The sequence below is a fragment of the Lissotriton helveticus genome, chromosome 3_1 (genome assembly GCF_964261635.1).
Source record: "Lissotriton helveticus chromosome 3_1, aLisHel1.1, whole genome shotgun sequence".
Classification (NCBI taxonomy): domain Eukaryota; kingdom Metazoa; phylum Chordata; class Amphibia; order Caudata; family Salamandridae; genus Lissotriton; species Lissotriton helveticus.
The window spans coordinates 1838139910-1838165716 of NC_136061.1; the positions used below are offsets into that span (position 1 = coordinate 1838139910).

At 47.9% G+C, this 25807-nt stretch overlaps 1 protein-coding gene across 1 annotated transcript in view; it reads left to right on the forward strand.

Annotated features, from left to right (window-relative positions):
- LOC144824333 (uncharacterized) overlaps positions 1-18669 on the forward strand; it is a 610480-nt gene extending 591811 nt beyond the window's left edge. Inside the window, exon 26 of the mRNA XM_078683450.1 lies at positions 17283-18669. Within this exon, the coding sequence (XP_078539576.1) occupies positions 17283-17439 (157 nt within the window). The 3' untranslated portion in view covers positions 17440-18669. The remainder of the gene's footprint in view (positions 1-17282) is intronic.
- The last annotated feature ends 7138 nt before the right edge of the window (positions 18670-25807 follow it).

The window sequence follows — 25807 nt, forward strand, 5'->3', positions numbered from 1 at the left end:
GTCAAATACATAGAATCAAACAGATGAAAAGATTCCATCACATCATACAAATGTCATCACATTGCCAGATGACGAAGGTAAGCAGAACAAAATATCATATTATTACACAATCATAGCACTCCGCTGCCTGAAAGCCCTATGAATATAGGTTATAGATCTGCGGAATCAGCAGTGACAATAAATAGATAACAATTGCTCTGATGAGGCGAATCTTTGCTTCTTTTAAAAACAGCTCAAGATAAAATCTCCTCAAAAAGACATAAAATGTACAAAAAAACATAAAGTGCAACGTTCTTTGGGTCTATCGACCATCACAAGGGCAAGCAGGTAGGCTCTTGAATCAAGCATTGGCATAGCCAATAGGTCTCGCCTTTGGGAACTTATACGTGTTTAGCCATGCAACAGTTGATGTTGCTGAACCAAGGATATTGTGCTGCATAACTAAATACTTATAAGGTCCCAAAAGCGAGACCTATTGGCTATGCCAATGCTTGTTAGAAAAGGCCCTCACGCAGCAGCACCCCGCAAGAGATAAATTTAGCAGGATCTCCTGAAGAAGACCGTCATGCAGCAATACCCACGTGAGAGATAACATGCGGAGAAGGGCCTCAGCACGAGGAGAACTCTATGGACCGACACTCTCACAGCAGCATCCTCTCAAGTGATAAAATGCGGATTAGCGCCTGAGGAAGCCACGAAGGGACATCTGTTAAAAGTCTCTCACACAGCAGTACCCACACAAGAGACAGCATGCAGAGCATCCTCTGAAGAAGGCCCTGACACAGCAAAACTCACGCAAGAGATAACATGCAGAGCAGGGTCCGAGGAGTGCTCTCTGAACAGCCCCTCTCAAAGCAATATCATGTCAAGTGATAAAATGCGGAGAGGCGCCTGAGGAAGGCAAGAAGAGACTTCTATTAAAAGTCCCTCATGCAGCAGAACCCCCGGAGTAACGGCCGAGCACAGTTACTTGTGGCACTGAAGGATAATGACTTATGGGTTTGTGTCCCTGAGGCAGATTATTGTCTACGCGAGTCCTTTTCTGTGGATCCATCATACGTCAGCAGAGGCCCACTGTCCAGTAACTGCTTGAAAACCCAGGAAAAGGACTCACCATTAATTGATGTAATTGAATTTGTGGCTTTGCATCATCATTCTGGGTGCTGCAGTTTTTCTGCCTGTTCATTCACCCCAAAAAAGTTCCTGCACAGTGTTTTTTCTCCAGGGTGATTTTAGATCTCAGTTCCCAATTTTGGAAGTCTGACCAGGGAGTGTCTTGTGGCTGTAGATTTACCACATGCTATGACTATATGTTTTCCCTCTTAGGCGCATGTGAAAGTCGTCATGGGCAGGACACACACAGCAAGCCTTCCTCTAGGCTTCACCTGCGGGGAGTTTTCTGGGATAACACCGTGGGTTCAAGCGCAGTGCGCTGGTGATTCAAAATCGAAACTCACGCGTGAACACTGCCTGTTTGTGAGAGTCAAAATAAGAGCCTCAGCAGGTTTGATCTTACCACTGATGTCCCGGGTACTCACTCACTAAGATCCTCAAATTGAACAAGCAATGCCAGGATCCCCTGACGCATGACAAACCTTTATTGTTTGCATTTTAGTTGTGTAGACTTTCTTTGCTCAGGTGTATTTACTTTCACTTGGTGCCAGCTGCAGCGCGCACGCAGTTCTTTCAGGAACTCCGTGCCAGCTTCCCCTCAACCTTTGGGTGCCCCTGCACGCTCACCGTCAGGTCCCACCGCTGCCCTAAAGCGCTCGCCTACACTCACTCTTTGACCCCAAGGAGCGCACGTTTATTGTTGTGAGAGACAGATACCTAAGATTTTGGTAGGTACAGGTGACAGCGGGTGGGTAGGATCACGCAGTCTGTTTTCTGGAAAGGGCAGCTTCGGAGTAAGCTGAGCACCTTTACAGCACCTCACAGACTGGCGGGGAGTGCGCGGGAAGGGCCGAGTTCAGAGGGAGCGGCAGTACACTGAGGTGTCCCACACCACTGCTGCCACCAGTTTGTGATAAGGGATAGTTGAAAGGTGAGGCTAGAATAGTGCTGAAGGTACGTGCTACAATACTGTGGTGCGAGCGCTAAAGATGAGGTCAGGGGTTTGTTGCGGTGGCTCACCACACTAGTATGCGATGCCCACTGTCTCGCGATGTCTGGCACACACTTATGGTGTGACACACACACACACACAAATACACACACGCACACACGCACACCTGACTGACAGTAAAATGCAGAACTCATGCAGTCCTAGAGAAGATGAGTAGGCGGTTTGTTGTCAGGCTGAGCAGTGGATCGTGACCTCGAGGAATTTGAGGCTGCCACATTCAAACACGGCAATTCTCTCAGGTTTGCATTTTCACAATCGTAAGACTTTTAGCCACCTTAAGAAGCACTGGCGGCGCCAATAGGTCAAAGGGTCTCTTCATTGCGCCTCTGATTGCGCATGCACAAATGTTCACTGATAGCACGTACTTGAAATTGATGTTTGCGCACATGAGCACGTTATTCAGCAGGAACAGTTTCCCCTCCTTGGACTTGATCTGTTGCCCGCGGTCACTGTACACAGTCTCCGCAAGCGTCACGCACAGAAGCAGCTGGCGCGTGCCTGAAGTCAGCATCTGCGGTGGAAGGAATAGGGTGAGAAAAAGAAGTAAAACAGTGTGAAAAGGAAAAGCGTGAGCCCAGAGGGACGGAAATTAAAAGTGCTACCTTGCCGACGATCAGCTAACGTGCATGCGCGCGCGCGCTCTTGTGCGCGTTCTAGCAAGCTGATCTCCGGCAAAGTAGCATTTCTCAGAGCCCCAAAATGTCTCGGTCGAGACCAGCGCATGCACTGGATCAGGCCGAGACCTAAAAAGGACCCTGATGTTAAAAGACCACCAAAAAGTTAACAGTGGCAAAACTAAGCCTCACCAGCAAAAACAAATGACTCGGTTTCGCCACCCACTTTAAATATGGAGCCAAACCTGAATAAGTCAGGATCACGGCAAATTTCTCAAGTTAAAGGCTGCCACAAAAAATCAACTAGGTACTGTTCTACTCTCAAATCTGACAAAGTGCCCCACAGTTTGGCTCTGTTCACGGAGTCAAACGTGGAGCTTAAATGCATAAATGTCAGCTTTAATCTGCCATCCTTGGCCAAAGTGCACATGCCGATTATAAAATATAAGAGCTGATAGAGACTTCTAGCTGCAGATTCCTTATATTTGAATTTCCTAGGCATCAGGTTGGATCCAGCAACCTTTGCTGAGCAGTACCCCTTGCGCTCACAGTTGTGTGGCTCTATTCGGCTCTGCGTGACATCGTCAGCGTCAATAGCGTTGGTAATGACGTTGCAGTACCTATTTAGGCACCACCCATAATGAATTCACTGAACAGATCGATTTCCATGACAGTGGACTTGAGGCGCCACACACGGCTTAGGACAACTGGCTTCTTGGTGATGTCCAGGCAAATTTGATGGACGTGCCATTTGATGGGATCTGTCTATTTGGGGGAAAGCAGATCCGAACTTAGTGAGGTTCAAGGACTCTAGAACTACAGCCAGATCCTTGGGCCTCTCTTCTACTCCTCGGGCCAGTCTACCTTTCGCGGCAACGGAAGGGGTTTCCAGCCGCATCTGCCCTATCCCAATGGACATGGTTCATTCCAACCTAGGAATGGAAGACAGTAGTCGTCGGCAACCCTGCCCTCAGCAGCAGCAGCCTCCAAATGCTCCTAATCTGACTCTGCCAGACCTCACCACTCCAGTTGGTGGGGGAATCCATCATCATCGCCCCCACTTGAGGTCCATAAAATTGGACAAGTGGGTCTTGCAGATCATTCAGGAGGGCTATTCTCTGCCTTCCCTTTCTTTTCCTCCTCCCATTCTGGCAAATCCGGAACAGCTGATTGAGGATCATTTAAATTTGCTCCAGGAGGAAGTTACAGCTCTCTTGGCCAATGAACTATAGAGAGGGTCCCAGTTTCAGAAGTAGGCAGTGGCTGTTATTCCTGCTACTTTCTGATTCTGAAGAAGAACAAAGAGTTGCGGCCCATGATTTCGGACCATTAATCTCTTCCTCAAGAATGAGAAGTTTAAGATGCTCACTCTAGCTCAGGCTGTCATCTCCCACCTTCCGACTACGACGGACCTCCTGCATTCACTGGTAAAGCGTGCCAGGTAGTGTATGAAGCTTTGCAGTTGGTCTTGAAGTTCCAGTAGACACAGTATTGGGGAAATCTAACCCACGTGGCCCAAATCTCAGAAGGAAATGCAAAAGATCTGCAGTGGTGGTTGATGAAATGCGATTGGGTCAACAGCAGACAGTCTCTCCCTTCCCCAGACATATCTCACAGACGTGACAGATGCGTCACTTCTTAGATGGGGCAGCCATCTGGGAGAGGTGGAGATCAAGGGACACTGGTCACCAAAGGAGTTGGGGCTCCACATCAATTTTTGTTGAGCTTCGAGCAATTTGATTGGCATTGAAAGCATTTCTTTCCTCTGTCTGGACCCTTTGTTGAAAGACCTTGCATCTCTGGAGAAGGCTGGTACAGCAGGGCATGACAATAGCGATTCAATACCTGGTAGGGTCTCTGAATGCCAGGGAGGACGAACTAAGCCATCGATGCCTAGCAGATCATAAACGGCATCTCCAGTTTGAGGTAACGCAATGTCTTTTTCAGCAGTGGGGAGAACCTTGGTTAGATCTGTTTGCCTCCAAAGAGAACCCGCAGTGTCAGAAATACTGCGCACTGGAGTTTCCAAGGTGACAATCGCTCTGCGACAGCTTTCGTTACGAGTGGACCTCAGGCCAGTAGTACACCGTTCCGCCCTTATAAGTCCTGCCCAGGGTTCTAAAGAAGGATAGGAGTGACCTGGCCCAAGTCATTCTTGTGGCTCGGTACTAGGCGAGGAGAGTCTGGTATCCAGAGCTTCTGAAAATGAGCATCAATACTCCGATCAGGCTGCCCGTTCGGAAGGATCTTCTGTTGCAGCAGCAGGGGAGGGTCCTTTACCCAAACCTGTCAACTCTGCTCCTCCATGCGTGGAGATTGAGTAGCAACAGTTGATGACTTTTGACCTTCCTTCACAGGTATGCAACATTATCTTGGCAGCCAGGCATCCCTCCACTAAGACAGTATACGCCTGCCTAATGTACAGAAAGGTCAATTGACCCTCTTTCTGCTTCACTTTCCACTGTTCCACTGTTGTTTTATTCATTCTAATCCTTGCCCAGCAGGGCCCTGCTTTGGGAACTCTCAATGATTATCTTTCTGCTCTATCTGCTTTATTTATGACAGACCAACCCTCTCTCTTTAGGTCTCCAATTGTACATATGTTTCCAAAAGGGCTGTCTTACTTGTTTCCGCCAACGCCCTTTGTTATGCCACAGTGAAACCTTAATTTGGCCCTCACCTTTCTTATGTGTGCTCCTTTCGAGCCTTTACACAACTGTCCCCTCTGGCTGCTTACCATCAAGACAGCCTTTTTAGTGGTGATCACATCTGCCCGGAGGGTGAGTGAGTTGCAGGCGCTGTCTTGCACGCCTCCCTACATGATGTCTTTTCTAGACAACGTGGTGCTTCGCACCCTGGCTTCATTTTTGCCAAAGGTTGTGACCCCATTCCATCTGGGTAAATCCATCACACTTCCCACCTTCTTTGATTCCCTGCATCCCTCTAAGAAAGAGGAGTATTTCCACCTTCTGGACCCAAAAATAGTGTTGTCATTCTACCTTGACTGCACTACAGAGTTCCAGGTGGACGACCAACTCTTTGTGGGGTACGTGGGAGCTAAAAAGGGGCGGGCAGTGCACAAAAGGACCATCTCTCAGTGGATCTTTCTCTGCATTAAGATCTGCTATACCCTGGCAAAGAAGCAGCCCCAGAGGGATTAAGGGCCCATTCGACCAGGGGAAGGCTGCTACTATGGCCTTGGCTTGAGATGTCCGAGTCCTGGACATCTGTCAGGCAGCAACATGAGTATCCTTGCACACGTTTGCCAAGCATTACTGCCTAGACAGTCAGGTCCACAGGGATGGGTATTTTGCACGTTCTGTCCTGCAGGACTTCCAGTGTAAGGTATTGGTCCACAACCCACTGCCGGGATGGTATGGCTAGGTTATCTAATTTAAAGGTAGGTGGTCTCTATCAGATGAACAAGTTACTTACAAGTTTCTTACCTGCGGTAAGGCATTATCTGGTAGAGACTCTATCTAGCTGCAGATTCCTCACAGCCCAACCCATGCCTCCACGCTTTGCGGACTAATTTTCTAGGACTAGGGTTTGTCCCCTTTTCATGGCCCTAGTTTTGCACATGACGTCTGCATGCCTGGGTGAAACCCATATAGGGACCGCAACTTTATAACAGACGCTACTGACGCCGACGATGCCATGGGGAGCTGAATGGAGCCACCTGATGGCGCACGCAATGGGTATTGCTCAGCAAAAGCTTTCGGATCCAGCCTGACGTCTGGGAAGTTCAAAGGTAAGGAATCTACAGGTAGATAGAGTCTCTACCAGATAATGTGTTACCAAAGGTAAGTAACTTGTTCTTCAAGGCCCCCTCCACTGTAGATCAGACAATGCATTATGATCCTTAGCCAAAGTCTGCAGTCATTCCAACAAAATTCTCCCCATACCTTTAGCAATGGAATCTCTAAGGGTGGTGTAACATCATCACTCACTGTGAGACATACTACATACTGATTGGCATGGCCTGATCCCCTCCTGCGAAATAGCCTCATCAGCAACAGCTGGGAATGCTGTCACCACCAGATTGGAGTCAAATAACTACTCCCCACCAACTGTGTCAGCTGAGAGAAAATAAGGGGAGCATGAGATAGTCAGTTCAGTTGGTCCAAGTGAGCAATGGGCACAAACCTATTTGAGGTACAAATGGGCTGAGTCAGTGATGATACTAGGCCTGGGCGGCAAATTCCGTTCCGCTCGCGGAGTTTTGGTAATTTTGCATTCCGCCGAGAGCGCGAAATTGCCCGAAATCCTGTGTTCTGCGACTTAGCAACATTTTTTGCTTATTTGCGTTCTCAAAAATGCGTGTTCACTGGATATTTCCCCACGAGCACGCAAACAGCAATTGCGAACAGGAAAAAACATCGTGAACAAGCAATTCCACGTGTTCGCTGAGATTTTTTACCGTTTCGTGGAGATTTGCGTAATGCGATTACGCAAATTCCGCCCACCCCTAGATGATACACTAGTCAGATTGCTCTGAGGCTTGTAAAAGAAACAGGCAGAAGGGCCAAAACGGCTGAAGGAAATGGAATTACCAAATTGATCTTCAGCAGGATTTCTTTGGCCACTCTTCTTTCCTTAACCACTTGGCTGCTAAGGCTTTTCCCCTCCTGCGCTGACATTTATTGAATCCCATTATACATGACGAGTTCACCTTGTCATGAGCACAGCTCCAGTGTGCCTCATGACGAGTTCACCTTGTCATTAGCACTGAACAGGTTAAAGTTTATTACCATGCAATAATTCCTGGCAGGTTTTGGAGAACTGCCGACAAGGTTGATTTGGTTGTGTACTAATTCTCGCCTGCCCAGCCTACCATTGACCCAATGCACTGCTTTACTGGTGAGTAGGTCTTGCTCCTCCTTTAGATCCTCTCTCAGGGTTGGCACTTTCTTCAGAATAACAACGTATGGTGCTGCCTGGGGGGGGGGGATAATTGAAGCATGGATTGACTGGGACAAGTTGAGTGATTCAAAGGTTTTACAGCGTCCAGTAATCTCACTCTCTGGATGGTACTAGGTTGTGACAATGACTCCAATCTCCCATGGTATCTGAAAGAGACATGTTAGTGATAGATTCCTTACCTTAGAATTACCCCCAGGCGTCAGACTACATCCTGAAAGTTTTGGTCAGCAGTACCCCTGCACGTCGGAGGGTGGTGTTGTGTGGCTCTGCGTCCTTCGTAAGCTTCGGAATCGCCGGGATGACATTGCAGCAGCTACTTAGACACTGCCCTCGCGCACCGACATCAGTTCTTTCTTTTTCGCGCCAGCAAGCGCAGATCCAGAGAGAGCAGTACCCCCAGTCAAATTTTGCCTGCGTTTTTGGGGACTTTTGTCTCTATCTTTTTTGAGTCTTTAACTCGTGATGTATAGGGATGCCCAGTTTCAAGTCTTGCGAGATTTGTGCCCGCATGATGTTGGTGAGGGACCCGCACCGCAAGTGTCTCTACTGCCTGGGGCACGACCACAACCCTGTGTCGTGCCCCGACTGCTGGGCCATGGCTCTGAAAACTTTGTGGGAGCGGCCCGAAAGTTGCTTGAGGCCAGGAGTTGGCTCCACTCCCAGTCCCGTGGGAGGTGAGGGACTGGTCGCACAGCCAGCATCATTGTTTGACTAAGTCTTCGCACTTTGGGTCAGGTAAGACGAAGCACAAGAAGTCGAAGAAGCGACATCGCTCTTCACCTTCCCCTAGCCTGTCATGAAGCAACACGGGTCAGGGTGCGAGTGGTGCCTCCCCCGCGGCTCCGGTCGAGCCTACGCAGTCTCTGTTGGCCTACCCGCCTTGCCCGGGTCCGTCGGCGATTCCGGCCCAGCTGCAGAAATTTTAGTCAGCCATGGCCCGCCTCTTTGGCCCATCGGGCCCCGCCGGCGCACCTTCGGGCCCGCGGGTCCGACCGGGGCTCCTCACCCTTCTTTGTCGGCAACTCCGGCCCGACGTAGTCGGAGAGTATGGCCTTGGCGCCGCGAGACACCCATGGATCCATGCAAGGTTCCCAGCTGATGTAGGTTGACCTCGTAGGACCTCCACCAACATCGACGTCTATGGCACTGCCACCGGTGTTGGCCGGCTACCCAGACAATGCCGTCCCCGGCTACAACCCCGACGTGGAGACGGTGCTGGACTGGTGTCGATCGATGCCGATTCCGACGCCGATGGGGAATTTTTATCCCTATCTCCATCCTTCTCCATCTTTCTCACCTGCCCAGCAGGTTATGGAGGATGGGGAGGACTGGAAGGGGTCTGAAGACCCTCTCACAGCCCAATGCCAGTTAAACCCGGACTGGGCAGAGGATTTGGGGGACGCCGGTGATCTGGATTTCTCACCAGAACCTGGTGCACGGTCTCCTTCTACCGTGGATATGGAAGAGGGTGGTTCCTATTCAGTGGTGTTGCGGAGGGCTGCGAGGCTCTCCACCTCAAGCTCCCTACAGTGGCCATCAGGACTAACCTCCTGACAGAAGTGCTTCGGACGGCGGCTTCCTCTGCGGAGCCGCAGCTGCCCTTTAATGATGCACTTTCAGATGTCCTTTTGGGCACCTGGTCCAGGCCCAACTCAGGGTCTACTGTGGATAGGAACGTGGCCCGACGCCATCACCCGGGCTCAGGCAACCCCATTTTCCTCTCCCAACACCTTACTTCTGAGAGCTTGGTTGTCCAAGCCTCTACGCCCCCAAGCGCATTCCCTTCCGCAACTCCGGAGAGGAAATCTAAGAAACTGGAGCAGTTTGAGAAGAAGATTTTCTCTTCTGCCAGTTCAGGGCTGCAGTCTGTGAACACTGCATGCCTCTTGGGCCGTTATTCCCACTCTGTGTAGGATACAGTGGCGCAGATGCTGCCTCAGTGTCCGGAGGAGGCCCGGGCGGTGCCTTCCCAAGCTATTGCTGAGGGGAGAGGTGCAGCCAAGTTCACGATTTGTTGTGGCCTTGACACCGCCGACTCGCTGGGCAGAGCGATTTCCATGACAGTGGTGCTACGCCGTCATGCCTGGCTGAGGACCACTGGCTTTTCAGGGGATGTCCAGAACACTCTAATGGACATGCCCTTTGATGGCACTAGCCTTTTTGTCGACAAGGCAGATAGTGCTTTGGAGTGCTTTAAGGACTCGCAAGCTACGGCGGAGTCCTTGGGCCTTTCGGCCACATGCACACCTTCGGCGTCTGCTGTTCGCTCCATTCATGGCCAAGGAAGGGGCGCCTAGACACGTTTGTTTCAAAGCCACAGGTCTGCACAGCCATTGTCTCAGTGCAGCCGCGGACGTGTGACCCGCCGAGGTGGGTCACGGGGCCAGCGGGCGGGTCAGTCCACTACCTCCCTTGCCACCGCTGCTTCCAAACCTTCCTAGTCCAATGTTTCAGGCCCACCAAATGCCAGTGGGTGGCAGGATTTGCCATCACCTCCCTCACTGGCACACCATCAATACGGACAGGTGGGTTTTACAGATTGTCTGAAGGGGCTACTCCCTCCCCTTTGAGGCCACCCCTCCAGCCATGCCACCTCAGTACCACCGCATGTCGGGGGATCACTTGGCACTTCTCCAGCAGGAAGTTGCGGCCCTCTTGGCCAAGAGGGCGATCAAGCATGTTCCGACGCCAAAAGTAGGTCGGGGTTGTTACTCCCACTACTTGCTGGTTCCAAAGAAGGACAAGGGCCTGCGTCCTATCTTAGACCTTCGGAACGTCAATCGCTTCCTCCTGAAGGAGAGGTTCAAGATGCTCACACTTGCTCAGGTCTGGTCTGCCCTGGACCCACAAGACTGGATGGTAGCGTTGGACTTGCAGGACGCTTAATTTCATATTCCCGTCCTGCCAGCCGACCGGCATTACCTGCGGTTCATGGTAGGCCACGAGCACTTTCAGTTCACCTTTCTCCCTTTTGGCCTCACCAGCGCCCCTTGGGTGTTCACGAAAGTGATGGCGGTGGTCGCAGCTCATCTGCGCAGATCAGGGATTTCAGTCTTCCCCTATCCCGACGACTGGTTGTTGAAGGTGGGCTCCCCCCAGGCAGTCGTCTCCCACCTCCAGACTATGGCCGACCTCCTGCATTTGCTGGGGTTCTCCAACATGTCGAAGTCACACCTGATCCCCTCTCAGAAGCTCCTCTTTATCAGAGTGGTTCTGGACATGGCACAGTTTCTGGTTTATCCTCCCGCACAGCGAGTCCGGGACATTCAGGCTATGATTCTGATCTTTCAGCTCTTGTCCTGGGTTTCGGTCAGGATGACCTTGAGGCTGCTGGACCTCATGGCCTCCTGCATCCTGCTGAACAATCATTCCAGATGTCATATGCGGGCTCTACAGTGGGACCTGAAGTTCCAGTGGGCGCTGCATCAAGGGGAACTGTCCGAGTTCATCCATATCTCGGAGGGTACTGCACAACAATTGCAGTGGTGGCACACAAACCAGCATTGGGTCAGAGGCAGATGCCTCTCCCTTCCCCAACCAGAACACTCAGTTGTGACAGATGCATCCCTCCTGGGATGGGGCGGCCACCTGGGAGAGGCGAAGATCAGAGACTTCTGGTCTCCGGCGGAGTCCAGGCTCCATATCAACCTTCTGGATCTCCAGGCGATCCTACTTGCACTGAAGGCATTCCTTCCCTCTGTCACGGGGAGAGTAGTGCAGGTGTTCACACACAACACCACCGCCATGTGGTACTTCAACAAGCAAGGCGGGGAGGGGTCGTGGAGCCTATGTCAAGAGGCTCTGCGTCTCTGGACATGGCTGGGTCATTAAGGCATTTCCTTGGTGGTTCACCACTTGGTAGGATCTCTGAACGCCAGGGCGGACAAACTCAGCCGCAGGTGCATGTTGGATCACGAATGGTGTTATCACTCGGAGGTGGCGCAAGGTCTCTTTTAACAGTGGGGAGAACCTTGGTTAGATCTATTCACCACCAAAGAGAATGCACAATGTCATCAGTTCTGCACTTTGGAATTTCCAAAGCTGCACTCGCTCGGCGACGCTTTTCATCACGAGTGGAGTTGAGGTCTATTGTATGCCTTTCGGCCTATATCACTTCTACCCAGAGTGCTGAAGAAGATCAGGTGCGACCGGGCCCAGGTCATTCTTGTGGCCCCGTACTGAGCTGAAAGAGTTTGGTATCCGAAGCTACTCAGTATGAGCATGGATCCCCTGATCCGACTGCCTCTTCGGGAGGATCTTTCGTCGCAGCAGCAGGGGATGGTCCTCCACCCGAACCTGTCCAGCCTCCACCTCCTTGCGTGGAGATTAAGCAGCACCAGTTGATTCCATTTGACTTGCGTCCTGAAGTCTGTGATATCATTCTGGCAGCCAGGCTTCCCTCCACTATATCAGTATATGCCTGCCGGTGGAATAAATTTGTGGCATGGTGCACAGCAAAAGCTGTAGATCCTCTTCTGACCCTCTTTCAGAAGTCCTTTAGTTCCTACTTTCTTTGGCCCGGCAGTCCTCTGCTCTGGGAACTATTAAGGGCTACCTTGCTGCAATTTCAGCCTTTCTCAGGCTCCCTGATCAGCCCTCTCTTGTCAAGTCCCCTGTCGTAAATAAATTTCTCAAAGGCATTACTCACCTTTTTCCTCCTATTCCTTTGCTGACGCTGAAGTGGGACTTGAATTTGGTTCTTACTTATTTAATGTGCACTCCTTCTGAGCCGCTTCATAACTGTCCTCTTCGTTTCTTGACATTAAAGACTGCTCTCCTGCTTGCCATCACCGCCGCTAGGCGCGTGAGTGAGCTCCAAGCTCTTTCATGTACACTTCTTTTTCTGTCTGTTCATCCTGACAAGGTTGTTTTCCCCACTTGTCCTTCCTTCTTGCCAAAGGTTGTTACTGCCTTCCACATCGGGCAAACTATCACCTTGGCCACTTTCGTTCTGCCTCCGCACCCTTCCAGAGAGGAAGAAAGGCTCCACCTTTCTTTTTTGTTTGAAGACACTCTGTACAACCCTGCCACCTTAGACTCTTATCCCCTCATAGATAATGTCAAATTACTCAAACTTCTAACCAAAGTCAAAACTGGCTCCCCCGATGACATCTGTCCCCCTCACATCTTGAAAGAAGTGGGCACCAATCTTCCCGGGTGTCTACTTTCTTTAATGAATGGGTCTCTTTTACAGGGCAAAGTTCCATGTAGTCTGAAAAAAGCTCTTCTCGTTCCCCTCATAAAAAAGGCAGGAGCAAACCCACTAGATCCTATTAATTACAGACCTATATCGTTGCTGCCATACTGTGCCAAACTTCTGGAGTCACATGTTTGTGAAAGTATCTCCAGCTTTCTGGAAAAAACCGAGTACTTGGCACCGAATCAAGCAGGGTTTCGACCTTGCCATTCTACCGAGGCGGTCATTCTCTCGGTGTTAAACACTCTAAGGCGGAATGCAGATGCAGGAATCCATCAGGCGCTTGTGCTACTGGACCTTTCTGCTGCATTCGACACGGTCGACCACACCATCTTGGTCGACCGTGTCGAACAGGCAGGTCTCAGGGGTCCTGCATTGAGCTGGATCCGCTCTTTCCTTACGGGCCGTACTCAATCGGTCAGATTGGGCTCTTTCTCTGCTCCCACTATATCTACCACCTGCGGGGTACCACAAGGTTCCTCGTTATCCCCCCTGCTTTTTAATGTATACCTACGCCCTCTTTTGCACTCCCTTCGGAATGCAAATGTAACCATCTTCAACTATGCGGATGACTTGCAGCTCATCTTCCCTCTTAACACCCAGGACTCAGTGGTTGAATTTCAAAGAACTATGTCCCACATACTGAGTTGGATGAGCTGCAATCATCTGAAGCTCAACCCGGGCAAGACCGAGCTGGTCTTGCCCGGACAGAGCTCGCTTAGTTGGAATTCCAGCTTTTGGCCCATTAGTATGGGATTCCCCCCATCTAAGTCATCTGTGGTCAAGAGCTTAGGTATCTTCATTAGCGAGGATCTCTCGCTAAAAAGACAGGTTGGAGCGGTGGTATCCTCCAGTATCTTCCAATTGAAGAAAATAAAAAAAATTGCTCGCTTTTTTACCTTAGCAGCCCTCACACAGATTGTCATCTCCCTGGTTCTGTCCAGGCTGGACTTTTCTAACAGTCTCTATCTTGGCCTCCAAATAGGAGAGCTCAAACGTCTCCAGCTTGTTCAGAACCAAGCCGCCAGGCTTCTTCTGAATATACCCAGGAGGCAATCTATTAGATCTGGCCTTAAACAGCTACACTGGTTGCCAGTTGAGCAGCGTGTGGCCTTCAAGGCCGGGTGCATATTGTTCAGGTCTCTGAATGACTCTGGCCCTTTATTCATCAGAGATTTATTCAAAAAATACTGCCCCTCCCGTCATCTCTGATCTACTTATAAATCACTTTTGATCGTACCTCCATTTAAAAGGAAACGCCTTGGAGGCAGCTGTTTTGACCACCTTGCTGCTGGTCTTTGGAACTCTTTCCCCCTCCATATAAAGCTGAACGATAACATCCTCAGCTTTAGACAATCCCTGAAAACTTGGCTTTTCATCCAAGCTCACTACTGACAGCACAGCTCCTCTTACTGACTGCCTTGCCTGGTTCCTTTTCTATAGCGCCATGAAGCCTTCGGGCGTACGAGCGCTCAATAAATTCCAATTAACATTAACATTAACATTAACATCTAGACCCAAAATGTGTGCTCTCATTCTACCTGAATCGCACACAACAGTTCAGGGTGGATGACCACCTCATTGTTGGCTACGTAGGTGCCAAGAAAGGCCGGGATGTACATAAGAAGACTATCTCCCGCTGGGTCGTCTTGCTTATAAAAGGCTGTTATTCTCTGGCTAACAAGGAACCTTTGGTGGAGCTACGCGCCCATTCTACCAGGGTGACAGCAGCTACTACTGCATTGGGACGTGGTTTTCCCCCTGCAAGACATCTGTCAGGCAGCCACATGGGCCTCGCTGCACACTTTTACTAAGCATTATTGCCTTGACAGCCAAGTCCGCAGAGACAGTTTCTTTGGCCGTTCTGTTCTCTGTGACTTTCTGATGTGATCTTGGTTCGAAGGCCCACCACCGGGGTTGGTATTGCTGGGGTCTCTATTCTAAGGTAAGGAATCTATCACTAACGTGTCTCTTTCAGATGCAAAATCTACTTACCTTCAGTAACGATATATCAGTAAGAGACATTAGTTAGTGATAGATTCCTTACCGCCCCACCCATCCTCCCTGTTCTGCGAACTGATTTCTAGGGTTTAGGTCATCCCTTTAGTGGCCCTAGTTTCAATGCACCAGTGGTCAGTATCTTGCATGGCTCTGCGTTCCTGGTGCGGAAAGACGCCTACGACGGAAGTGGAGCCGCACTACGCCACTTTCCGACGCGCAGGGGTACTGCTGACGAAAACTTTCCAGATCCCGTCTGACGCCTGGGGGTAATTTTAAGGTAAGGAATCTATCACTAACTAATGTCTCTTACAGATATATCGTTACCGAAGGTAAGTAACTTGTGCGACTGGGCCATGACCACATGTTGCACTGACCGAGCACTCTCTTAGGGCTGCTTCCACTTTCCCAATCTGTCCAATATTGGACTCAGCGTGCTCATGAGATAAAGAACAAGCTTCTAACAGAGTTGATCCAAACTATCAGTAGAAACTTGACCAGAGCAGCCTACCTGATGGCATTGATGGACAGAATTAGGTACACAGGCAGGAGTGGGCAGGACCAAAAAAGGTCCTGGGCAGTGCCTCTTGGATTAAGTGCCTTTCTCTGTTCTCTTTCCCTTCACCCCAGCACTTTTTAGCTACTCCTTCTTCCAGTCACCCACATTTTTAGGATATGATGGCCCATTAAAAGATTCCATAACCTTTCTGTCCTGCTTGGGGAGAGTATAGAGGTTGTTGACTCCCAATATGCACCCCATGGGAGCAGTAAGCCAAATAGACCACCATGAAATACTTTTTGATCACTGCTTGAGGGGTGTGGACATCCTGGTCATGGACCTGAGCTACCTTCACCCCAAGGAACAACAGTCTTTCTGCCCCTGTGTGCAAATGGGGGCATATCCCCACTCTGCACCCCCTAAAATGGCAGAAATCATAATAATCATTGTTACTTACTGTTTAAGGGGAGCAGCCACTCAGGCATGGGCATGTGCTGCGGCCTACCCCACTGCACAACAGTCTTTCTGACCCCCACGCCCCCTCCTGGTGCATTGATAGGGAGTGTTTACCTTTAATCAGCAACAGGGAATATGGAGCAGCAATAAAAAAAATAGAGAAAGCGACCCTTGTGGACATGGGCAAAAGAGTATTTCTGCCCTCCTGAAGAGTGGTTAGAGGGGGTTTATCCCCTAATCTGCCTCCCGGTGACAAGCTCACTAGACCCCCAGAGAATAATTTGTGATTTCCTTTTGGGGGAGCGCCCCCTGGACATGGGCTTGTGCTCTCCCAACCACCAGACACAACCGTCTTACTACCCCGTGGGGCTAATAGGGAGGGTTTTGCCCCCAATCTGCTTCTTCTTTGGGGGCAGAATGCCTTCTAGAGCACCAGAGAATGTTTTTTTTTTCAGTTTCGGGGGAGCGGCCAACCTGGGCTTAGGCCTGTGTCTTCCTACCCCCAATACCAGTCACAACAGTCTTTCTGCACTCTCAGGGGGCAGACTGGAAACCTTTACTCTCAATCTGCCCCCCTCGGAAGGAGTCAGGAATCCCAGTTGGCATCGGGGACTTGTGTGGCTCCTACTACATTTTACTGCCCAGAATGCCATGCACACCTTAAACTGTGGCTAAAATCGCAAATTTTCCTCTAATTTCTGAAATGGAAACTTCTACAATCTACACAGAGCCACCCAGAACTTCCACATTTCTCCCCATAAAAAATGGTGCCACACCAACAGGAATGTATCAAACCAGGGACCATTATTTGCTTGAGTTTATTGTCCGATAGTTCCTTAGGGAATTCAGGTAGTTCTAAATATTGATTTTTTTTTTAGATGCCATAACGTATTTTCTTATTCCTGACCAGGAGTGAGACCCCTCCTCCCACTTCACACCCTTTGTCCTCCTCTTTAGTAATCAATGATTTAGAATATATTAATACAACTGCACTAATAAATGGTAATTCAAACTACCTACACAAGCCTACCCTCGCTCAAAAGAGAGCCTCTAGAAAATGTATATGATCTGTATGTTAGTCTTTGGGGTCATGGATCAAACTGAAGCAGCACCAATAAACAATATATGAAACACTCTGTAGTACTGAATTTTGACTAATGTTTAGGTTTGAAGTGGCACATTGTTAGAGAGCAGTTTAGCACAGCTTTAGTACCCTTTAAAGGCACTTGGCATGCATGTCTATGCCTTGTATTTGATACGTTTGTGTCTTCTCGCACCAGAGGTAAACCTTATGGAAAAGAAATAAAATAATTCATTTAGTATGTTTATTTGAAACATTACGGCCAAAGACAACACACATATATGCCTGTTTTTGGGATATGTATTTTAAATAAATGATACGTTTAAAAAAAAAAAAAAAAAGCAAACTAAAACCATCCATGTGATTTATGTTTCCTTGTGGTTGCACAGATACCCACCTGAAGTGTATAAAGCAATGCTCGGTTGTCAGTGCTGCAAAGCGACACAGTCAAGCATAAAATCGGTGACTTTGACATTCAAGGATGGGCAGTCTCTGGAGTACAAATACAGTTATGCAGAGAAGTGCGGTTGCACTTCTTGTAAGTGAGAGAAAATCTACACCGGAAACACAAACGGGCTGTGACAAGGAAACGATAATCCTGAAACAAATGGGACATGGAAAACAAACAAATTAAACTGCTTCTCTGCTAGATTGTACTACTGCTGTTCCGAAACATCCTTCATCTTTCTGCTTCGAACTTACAGATTTGGGAAAATGTATTTTCATGAATAACCAAGCAGAATCTTCATCTGTCTAAACAAAAGCTACTACAAGTTCTTTAAGAGTGGAAATGGGAAGGCATGTGATCCTAAAACAAACACCCTACCCAGAAATAGTCTCTGGCTTCAGAAGGAACAAAAGATCGTTTACTGTTATTGCCAAACCGTTGCAAGTGAATAGATTACAAAATGTACACGACAAATGTAGTTGATGTGCAGTTTCCCTTCCAGCGAACTCTAATCATAAACGCAGGCTTTTTTGTGGAACTATAGAACGGTAGTGGAAACAAAAATATATGAACGATGTTTAAAAAAATCCGTATGTCCCCTTATGCTTCACTCTTAACAATCCATTTAATTCCACATCCATACTGTTCGTATGTCAATTGAATGTGAAATGGCCTGAGCAAAAAGCAGCATTTTCTGGCAAACAATCCTCTCCTAGTCCCATTTCAACGTAATGTTTCCACTCTGTTTAAGGTTCCTGAACGTTTATCTATGATAGCATGTGATTGCAAATTCAGCCTCTTCTAACCACCTTCCCTTCTGGCACGAATGGGTTTTTTTCTGTACGTCTTTTCTCACACATGCCATATCATTATCAACATAAGGAACAAGCTAATTAGAATCTTCCGTGTTTTTGCTCTTTCTTATAATCTCCTTTGATCTTTGTGGTGTTTTATCAATACTTCCTACTTGTGTCTCAATCACTCCCTTTATTTCTCTGCGTCTGACTTCGGTCTTTTATCAAGCCGACAGGTCTTCAATCTTTCCAATCCAGGTTGTTTATTGAAATTCTCCTCTACTCCAGACTCGTTTCACCCATTATTTGCCTGTCACAAACATCAATTTAGTTTATAAGAACTTATATGATCACCATATGCATCGAAATGCCTTGCCCATTCGCTCACAGCACAGAGGGATGTTCAGAAAACCAGAGTGTTCACAATACAAATGTTCATAATAGTAATGTTTGGTTTAATTGGCCATTCAGTATATCCTGAAGAAGCGAAATACTACCATTTGATATATAATATTGTGATGTACACAGAGAACCTGGGACGATAATTGTGTTTTGGCTTTGCATTCATTAAATTTGCTTTAGAAGATTAATAAAATTGCAGGAGAAAACGTTGTGGTGTTTTTTATTGAACATATGTAGACATCTAATGTATATCATAAATACTGCCTTAGAGCACTTTCCTTCAGTGAGCTCTTCGAATCTAGACGGTCTTATTCCGTGACTTTTGCTTGCTGTTTGTTTAGGCCGTCAAAGAACTGAGGTTAAATTTAGGTTCACTGAGATACTGGTAGAAAAGACTCTTATCGGCCTTACCATGTATGCGAATTTTCCAGTTGTTTTACTAATCAACCGAAACTCTCATCATGGGGGCCCATACCATGGCCCATACCATGTCATTAGTATGCACCATTGAACGGTAAACATCCTTTACAACGCAACTTTTACCACACAGTGCCTTTACGACGCAACTGTTACAACGCATGTCATTACAAAGCATAGCGCTGGGGGGCGCTCTAGGATAGGGAATAGATTTAATTTACTATCCAACACCTTCCCTACTAACCACGGGGACTGGAGTTGGAATAGTAAATTAAACTATTCACTATCCAGCACCCCTTAATGCTATGGGTTGTAACAGCATGCGTTGTAAAAACTGCGATGTAAAGGCATGCGTGGTAAAACCATGCGTTGTAACGTCGTACAACCCCATTGAACAAATGTAATGCACCTATCGTAACTATTGTGGAAATGCCATTCTCATAATCATTTTTTTTTTAATTCATCACCACGTTCATTGTGTCTCGAATAACATCGACAAAAAATAGCAAACGCACAAGACTTCCCCACTAAGTATAGTGACCAATGGCACAAATGTTCTAGCCATTCTTTTGTAGCACTTAGTATCACCGCTAAAATTAAAATGTTGTTTTTTTACACTTGTACAACTTTCAAACATCTAAAAGATGGAATAAGGATCAAGGTAGAGAAATGATTCTGCAACTTGAACTTTCCAGATACGCCATTTGAAAGACTGTACATGTTGAAGGCTGACATCAGGAAGGTGACCATATTTGTTTATTAAAAGTGAGGCTTGAGGACCTCCTAATAAGAGTCTCTTGACTAGCGGGTGTGTAATAAGTCTGTTATGTTTGAGTTTTTTTCTCGTTAAACATGAGCGTTTTGTGTTGAATTTCCACAGCGCCGTCAGCCGCCTGAAGAAACCAGCATTTGCAATGCAATAGGTCTCGTATTTGCGAGAGTTTGAGCTATTGGCATTGTAAAAGTCAATGCCTTTTATTTAAATGTTTTAAAAGGCTAGAAGCGGTGCTTAAGCACGCACTTTGTACTTATAGTCATTGCTTACGAGAAGCAAGGCTGGGAATAAAAGAGGCGCAGTTACAAAGAAAGGCACATACATATCTAAATACAGAAAGTTAATCAAAATTCTTTATTCAGTGACCATGCCATAAAAGCCTAACTAATACCATAAAAATCAAGCAAGGTATGAAACAATAAACTTAAAACTTATGTTCTACAATACAGTACAATGAGTCTTTGAAAATTTGACTTTCGGACAAATCCAGATTTATTCCACAGGCGCAGCGGAACAAATCCAACTAAGCCCTCGAGATGGTTCAGCCCTGTTTCATTATGACAGATGATGTTCACGGTGCTCTTAGCAGACCTGCCAGGATTTTGAGATTAGCCAAAAAATTGCAAAATCGGCAGGTTTGAAAAGTACTGCGCTTTTTACAAAAGTGCCCGCGAAATTCCTTTTATTGGCCCAGTGTTGACCACTGAGCCACATAAAAGGAGGGGATCAACGAGCAGGCGAGGTATTTGTTTACTCACCTGCTGGGTGCAAGCCCCTGCCTGAAGGTACCTGGAGAACACTGCTGATACTCGGACCAGAACATCAAATAGCAAGTATGTTTTGTTTCGGCCTGGCAGGATATGCAGTTTCTCTGCTTCTCTTCCCCTCGCCCTCCAACAATCTCAGCATATTCTGTATTAGCATTTCTGAGTTATGCAATATAGTTTTTGTTTGCTACCCTACGTTATATGGAGGCTTTTGTCTTTTTGGCAAGCTGCTAACATCCATCTTTCATGATCCCAACTCATTCTTTTCCTTTCACTTGCACATGCATACCGTCTGAAGGATCTGTGAGTTTCTGGTAACTGCACTCCCTCTTTGTGTAGGGGTTGTTTACCTGTGCATTCAAAAAGGCCTGAATGCAGCACACATGATGTGCCTTTTGCCGAATCACACGTGCTAAATGTCTAGTTCAAAAGTGAAATGGCCACATGGATCCTTCACAACTTAGAATCTCCCCAGGGCCAGACTGGGAACTAAAAATGGCAAACTGCTCGGCCAGACCCCCTGGGGTGCGGGGGGATTGGAGGGGGCAGGCATGCTGTTTGCTAGGGCCGGTTTCAGCCGATATTTCCAGCCCATGGTAACAATAACTGCCCCCACCTTGACAACGCACCGAGAAAACTCCCGGTGCCCGCTATGGCCAGTCCAGTCCTGAATCTCCCTGTCTTTAGAGTATCAAATGTGCAGTGAGCACAGCACACCGCCAACATCTCAAATTTGTCAGACCACTAGCAGGCTGGCAGTATGTTCTCTACCCAAACAAAATCACCTTTGCCCTAGCAGATCACAAGTGGACAGGAATCGCCACACAAATTCCACATCTCCCTACACAGGACATCACTGAAGTGGGACAGCCCCACCCTCTCGGGTGGGAGTACAGGCACCTTCTTTTAATTGTCTATTTGTCTGTGAAGCTACAGTTATTCAGAGGCAGTCCCCAAAAATAGTCCTATATATGGCATGCGACACTTGAAGTGTCCACAGGCATTCGGTCAAATCTCCCTATTCATGGCCAACCACATTCCCCAAAATCTCCCTTACCTGGTCATATCACAAGTGAAGTGAACAAAAGCCTCACCCCTCCTCTGACAAATAATTCCAAATGATGAGGACACTTTTCTCCTCCCCCACAGATCACCATTTGCCTGGGCAAAGTCACTTTCCCGGATTGTGGCAGATCACAACTAATGTGGCCACAGACATGCATGCACCATCCCTCTATCCAGACTCTCCAAGATTTCCGCTGGGGCACTATTTTTGGTTTTAAAAAGAAAGAATTCAGGGCATCCGCCTGTGGGCAAGTGGCGGGACTCTCTGTGGCATTATTTAATTCCCAAGAGGGGGCATTTTTTTTTAATTGAAATATTTTGCGGCTAAAATGCCGCAAAATGAAACTTTTTGCATAGCTATAATCCAGTTTTTGTGCCGCTAAATTTACTCATTAATGCTGCAATATCCTGGGGGGTCCGTGTACAGCCCGAAAAGTGTACAAAAAACTGTTTCCAACCTTGGTAGCGCTGTTGGATTTCAGACCTCACCTCTGAATAAAGCGACATATAAACATTTGTATTTATAAATATGTGTAAATTCCTCACCGGCTTATGACGAAGCCTGGAGGAAAACATAAACTCTGCCTTGATCGCACTCTTAAACTGCATGCACCTCAGCTTAATTAGAGGCCTCACTGCAAATCCTCATCAAAAGGAATCCCCAAGTAAGTAAAATGTTTAACCCCTGTCAAACTAAACTGTCTCGATCTTATGTATTTTGGTTTTAGACTTCAGAGGACCACAGATCATGGTAAAGGATTTAGACATAGTAACAGTAAGATCCAGATAATTTGTAAAGTGGGCGAAGAGGTCCAAAGGTATTTGCAACGCATTCACTGTTTTCGCAAAGAGTACAGCATCATCCACATAAGGAAGGACTGGAATTCGAATTTGTGGCATATCCTTACTATTGAGTGTTAAAAAGGGCTCTGAGCCATTGATGTAAAGCAAAAAACGGAAAGAGGCCAGAAGGCATCTTTGACGTATAGCCCAAAATTACCTGATATGGGGTGTGCATTCTCCATCTTGACTTATTTGTATTTTGATATAAGTATCCCAGTGACTGTGACAAAGAAGATAACCGAAAGCCTGCTCAACCCTCAAACTCCACAGCATGCACCATAGTTTTGCTAAGTTGACAGTGTTGAAGGCACAGGAGAGGTCAATAAAACCCATATTGACTGCACTCCTCACAGGAAGGTTGCTGTTTGTCTCCCTTATTAAAGATCGAGACAATGATGGCTTCTTTCCAAGAATCTGGTAGCAACCCTCTAAGAATAGCTCAAAGTATGTTTTAGTTAAAGATGTCACTCTGTACACCATCCAGACCCGGGGCCTTACAAGCGGCGCTCATGGTAATAGCTTGGAAGATCTTGTCAGTAGTAATAGAGTGGAATGGAGCAAAAGCATCTCTGGTGGCCTTTTGAATGTAGTCCTCCCACCTATCGGCACTGACCCAAATGTCAGTATCTCATAATTTGAGAAGAAGGGCCTGGTCACAAACTCCAAGAGACTCTGACTGTCCTGTGCAGCCCAGGCAGCTTTAAGATCCTCCCATGCTTTGCATTTGATTTCATTTTCCAAGATTCTAATGTTAATTTTCAAGCATGCTGGGCAGGCTTCACTTCCTTGGAATGCCTAGGCTTTGCCTTCAGTGCATTTTTGAGAGATGTATGAGCTGTAGAACAAGCTTTATTAAACCATCTACAATGACAGGCACCTCCTGTCTCCTTTTTAGATGCGCTGCCATCGCCAGGGACAGACTAATTTGCATATAGCCAGGTTCTGTGCTGGGATGGGGCAGTGAGCTAAATAACGGTGATGGATCAAGCCCTGATCTATGGACTGGGTAAGAGTGGTCTGCTTAATTCAGACACTCTGTTCATCACCACCCCCTTTTCTGAATCGTTTTTGGCCACTATAGGTGTGGCAGGGTATACTCAGACATGAGTCCCTTGCTCACTGCTCCATCAGGATTCAAGCAAGCCGGGCCGACGAGGCTGAAATGCCAGAAACCGGTCCCCGGTAGCTTGTCTCCTTTCTGGTGAAGAATTGGCTTGGTAGTTTGGTCTGCCCTGTTCCCATGATGCACTGGGCCAGGGACAGACTAATTTGCATATAGCCAGGTTCTGTGCTGGGATGGGGCAGTGAGCTAAATAACGGTGATGGATCAAGCCCTGATCTATGGACTGGGTAAGAGTGGTCTGCTTAATTCAGACACTCTGTTCATCACCACCCCCTTTTCTGAATCGTTTTTGGCCACTATAGGTGTGGCAGGGTATACTCAGACATGAGTCCCTTGCTCACTGCTCCATCAGGATTCAAGCAAGCCGGGCCGACGAGGCTGAAATGCCAGAAACCGGTCCCCGGTAGCTTGTCTCCTTTCTGGTGAAGAATTGGCTTGGTAGTTTGGTCTGCCCTGTTCCCATGATGCACTGGGCCAGGGACAGACTAATTTGCATATAGCCAGGTTCTGTGCTGGGATGGGGCAGTGAGCTAAATAACGGTGATGGATCAAGCCCTGATCTATGGACTGGGTAAGAGTGGTCTGCTTAATTCAGACACTCTGTTCATCACCACCCCCTTTTCTGAATCGTTTTTGGCCACTATAGGTGTGGCAGGGTATACTCAGACATGAGTCCCTTGCTCACTGCTCCATCAGGATTCAAGCAAGCCGGGCCGACGAGGCTGAAATGCCAGAAACCGGTCCCCGGTAGCTTGTCTCCTTTCTGGTGAAGAATTGGCTTGGTAGTTTGGTCTGCCCTGTTCCCATGATGCACTGGGCCAGGGACAGACTAATTTGCATATAGCCAGGTTCTGTGCTGGGATGGGGCAGTGAGCTAAATAACGGTGATGGATCAAGCCCTGATATATGGACTGGGTAAGAGTGGTCTGCTTAATTCAGACACTCTGTTCATCACCACCCCCTTTTCTGAATCGTTTTTGGCCACTATAGGTGTGGCAGGGTATACTCAGACATGAGTCCCTTGCTCACTGCTCCATCAGGATTCAAGCAAGCCGGGCCGACGAGGCTGAAATGCCAGAAACCGGTCCCCGGTAGCTTGTCTCCTTTCTGGTGAAGAATTGGCTTGGTAGTTTGGTCTGCCCTGTTCCCATGATGCACTGGGCCAGGGACAGACTAATTTGCATATAGCCAGGTTCTGTGCTGGGATGGGGCAGTGAGCTAAATAACGGTGATGGATCAAGCCCTGATCTATGGACTGGGTAAGAGTGGTCTGCTTAATTCAGACACTCTGTTCATCACCACCCCCTTTTCTGAATCGTTTTTGGCCACTATAGGTGTGGCAGGGTATACTCAGACATGAGTCCCTTGCTCACTGCTCCATCAGGATTCAAGCAAGCCGGGCCGACGAGGCTGAAATGCCAGAAACCGGTCCCCGGTAGCTTGTCTCCTTTCTGGTGAAGAATTGGCTTGGTAGTTTGGTCTGCCCTGTTCCCATGATGCACTGGGCCAGGGACAGACTAATTTGCATATAGCCAGGTTCTGTGCTGGGATGGGGCAGTGAGCTAAATAACGGTGATGGATCAAGCCCTGATCTATGGACTGGGTAAGAGTGGTCTGCTTAATTCAGACACTCTGTTCATCACCACCCCCTTTTCTGAATCGTTTTTGGCCACTATAGGTGTGGCAGGGTATACTCAGACATGAGTCCCTTGCTCACTGCTCCATCAGGATTCAAGCAAGCCGGGCCGACGAGGCTGAAATGCCAGAAACCGGTCCCCGGTAGCTTGTCTCCTTTCTGGTGAAGAATTGGCTTGGTAGTTTGGTCTGCCCTGTTCCCATGATGCACTGGGCCAGGGACAGACTAATTTGCATATAGCCAGGTTCTGTGCTGGGATGGGGCAGTGAGCTAAATAACGGTGATGGATCAAGCCCTGATCTATGGACTGGGTAAGAGTGGTCTGCTTAATTCAGACACTCTGTTCATCACCACCCCCTTTTCTGAATCGTTTTTGGCCACTATAGGTGTGGCAGGGTATACTCAGACATGAGTCCCTTGCTCACTGCTCCATCAGGATTCAAGCAAGCCGGGCCGACGAGGCTGAAATGCCAGAAACCGGTCCCCGGTAGCTTGTCTCCTTTCTGGTGAAGAATTGGCTTGGTAGTTTGGTCTGCCCTGTTCCCATGATGCACTGGGCCAGGGACAGACTAATTTGCATATAGCCAGGTTCTGTGCTGGGATGGGGCAGTGAGCTAAATAACGGTGATGGATCAAGCCCTGAT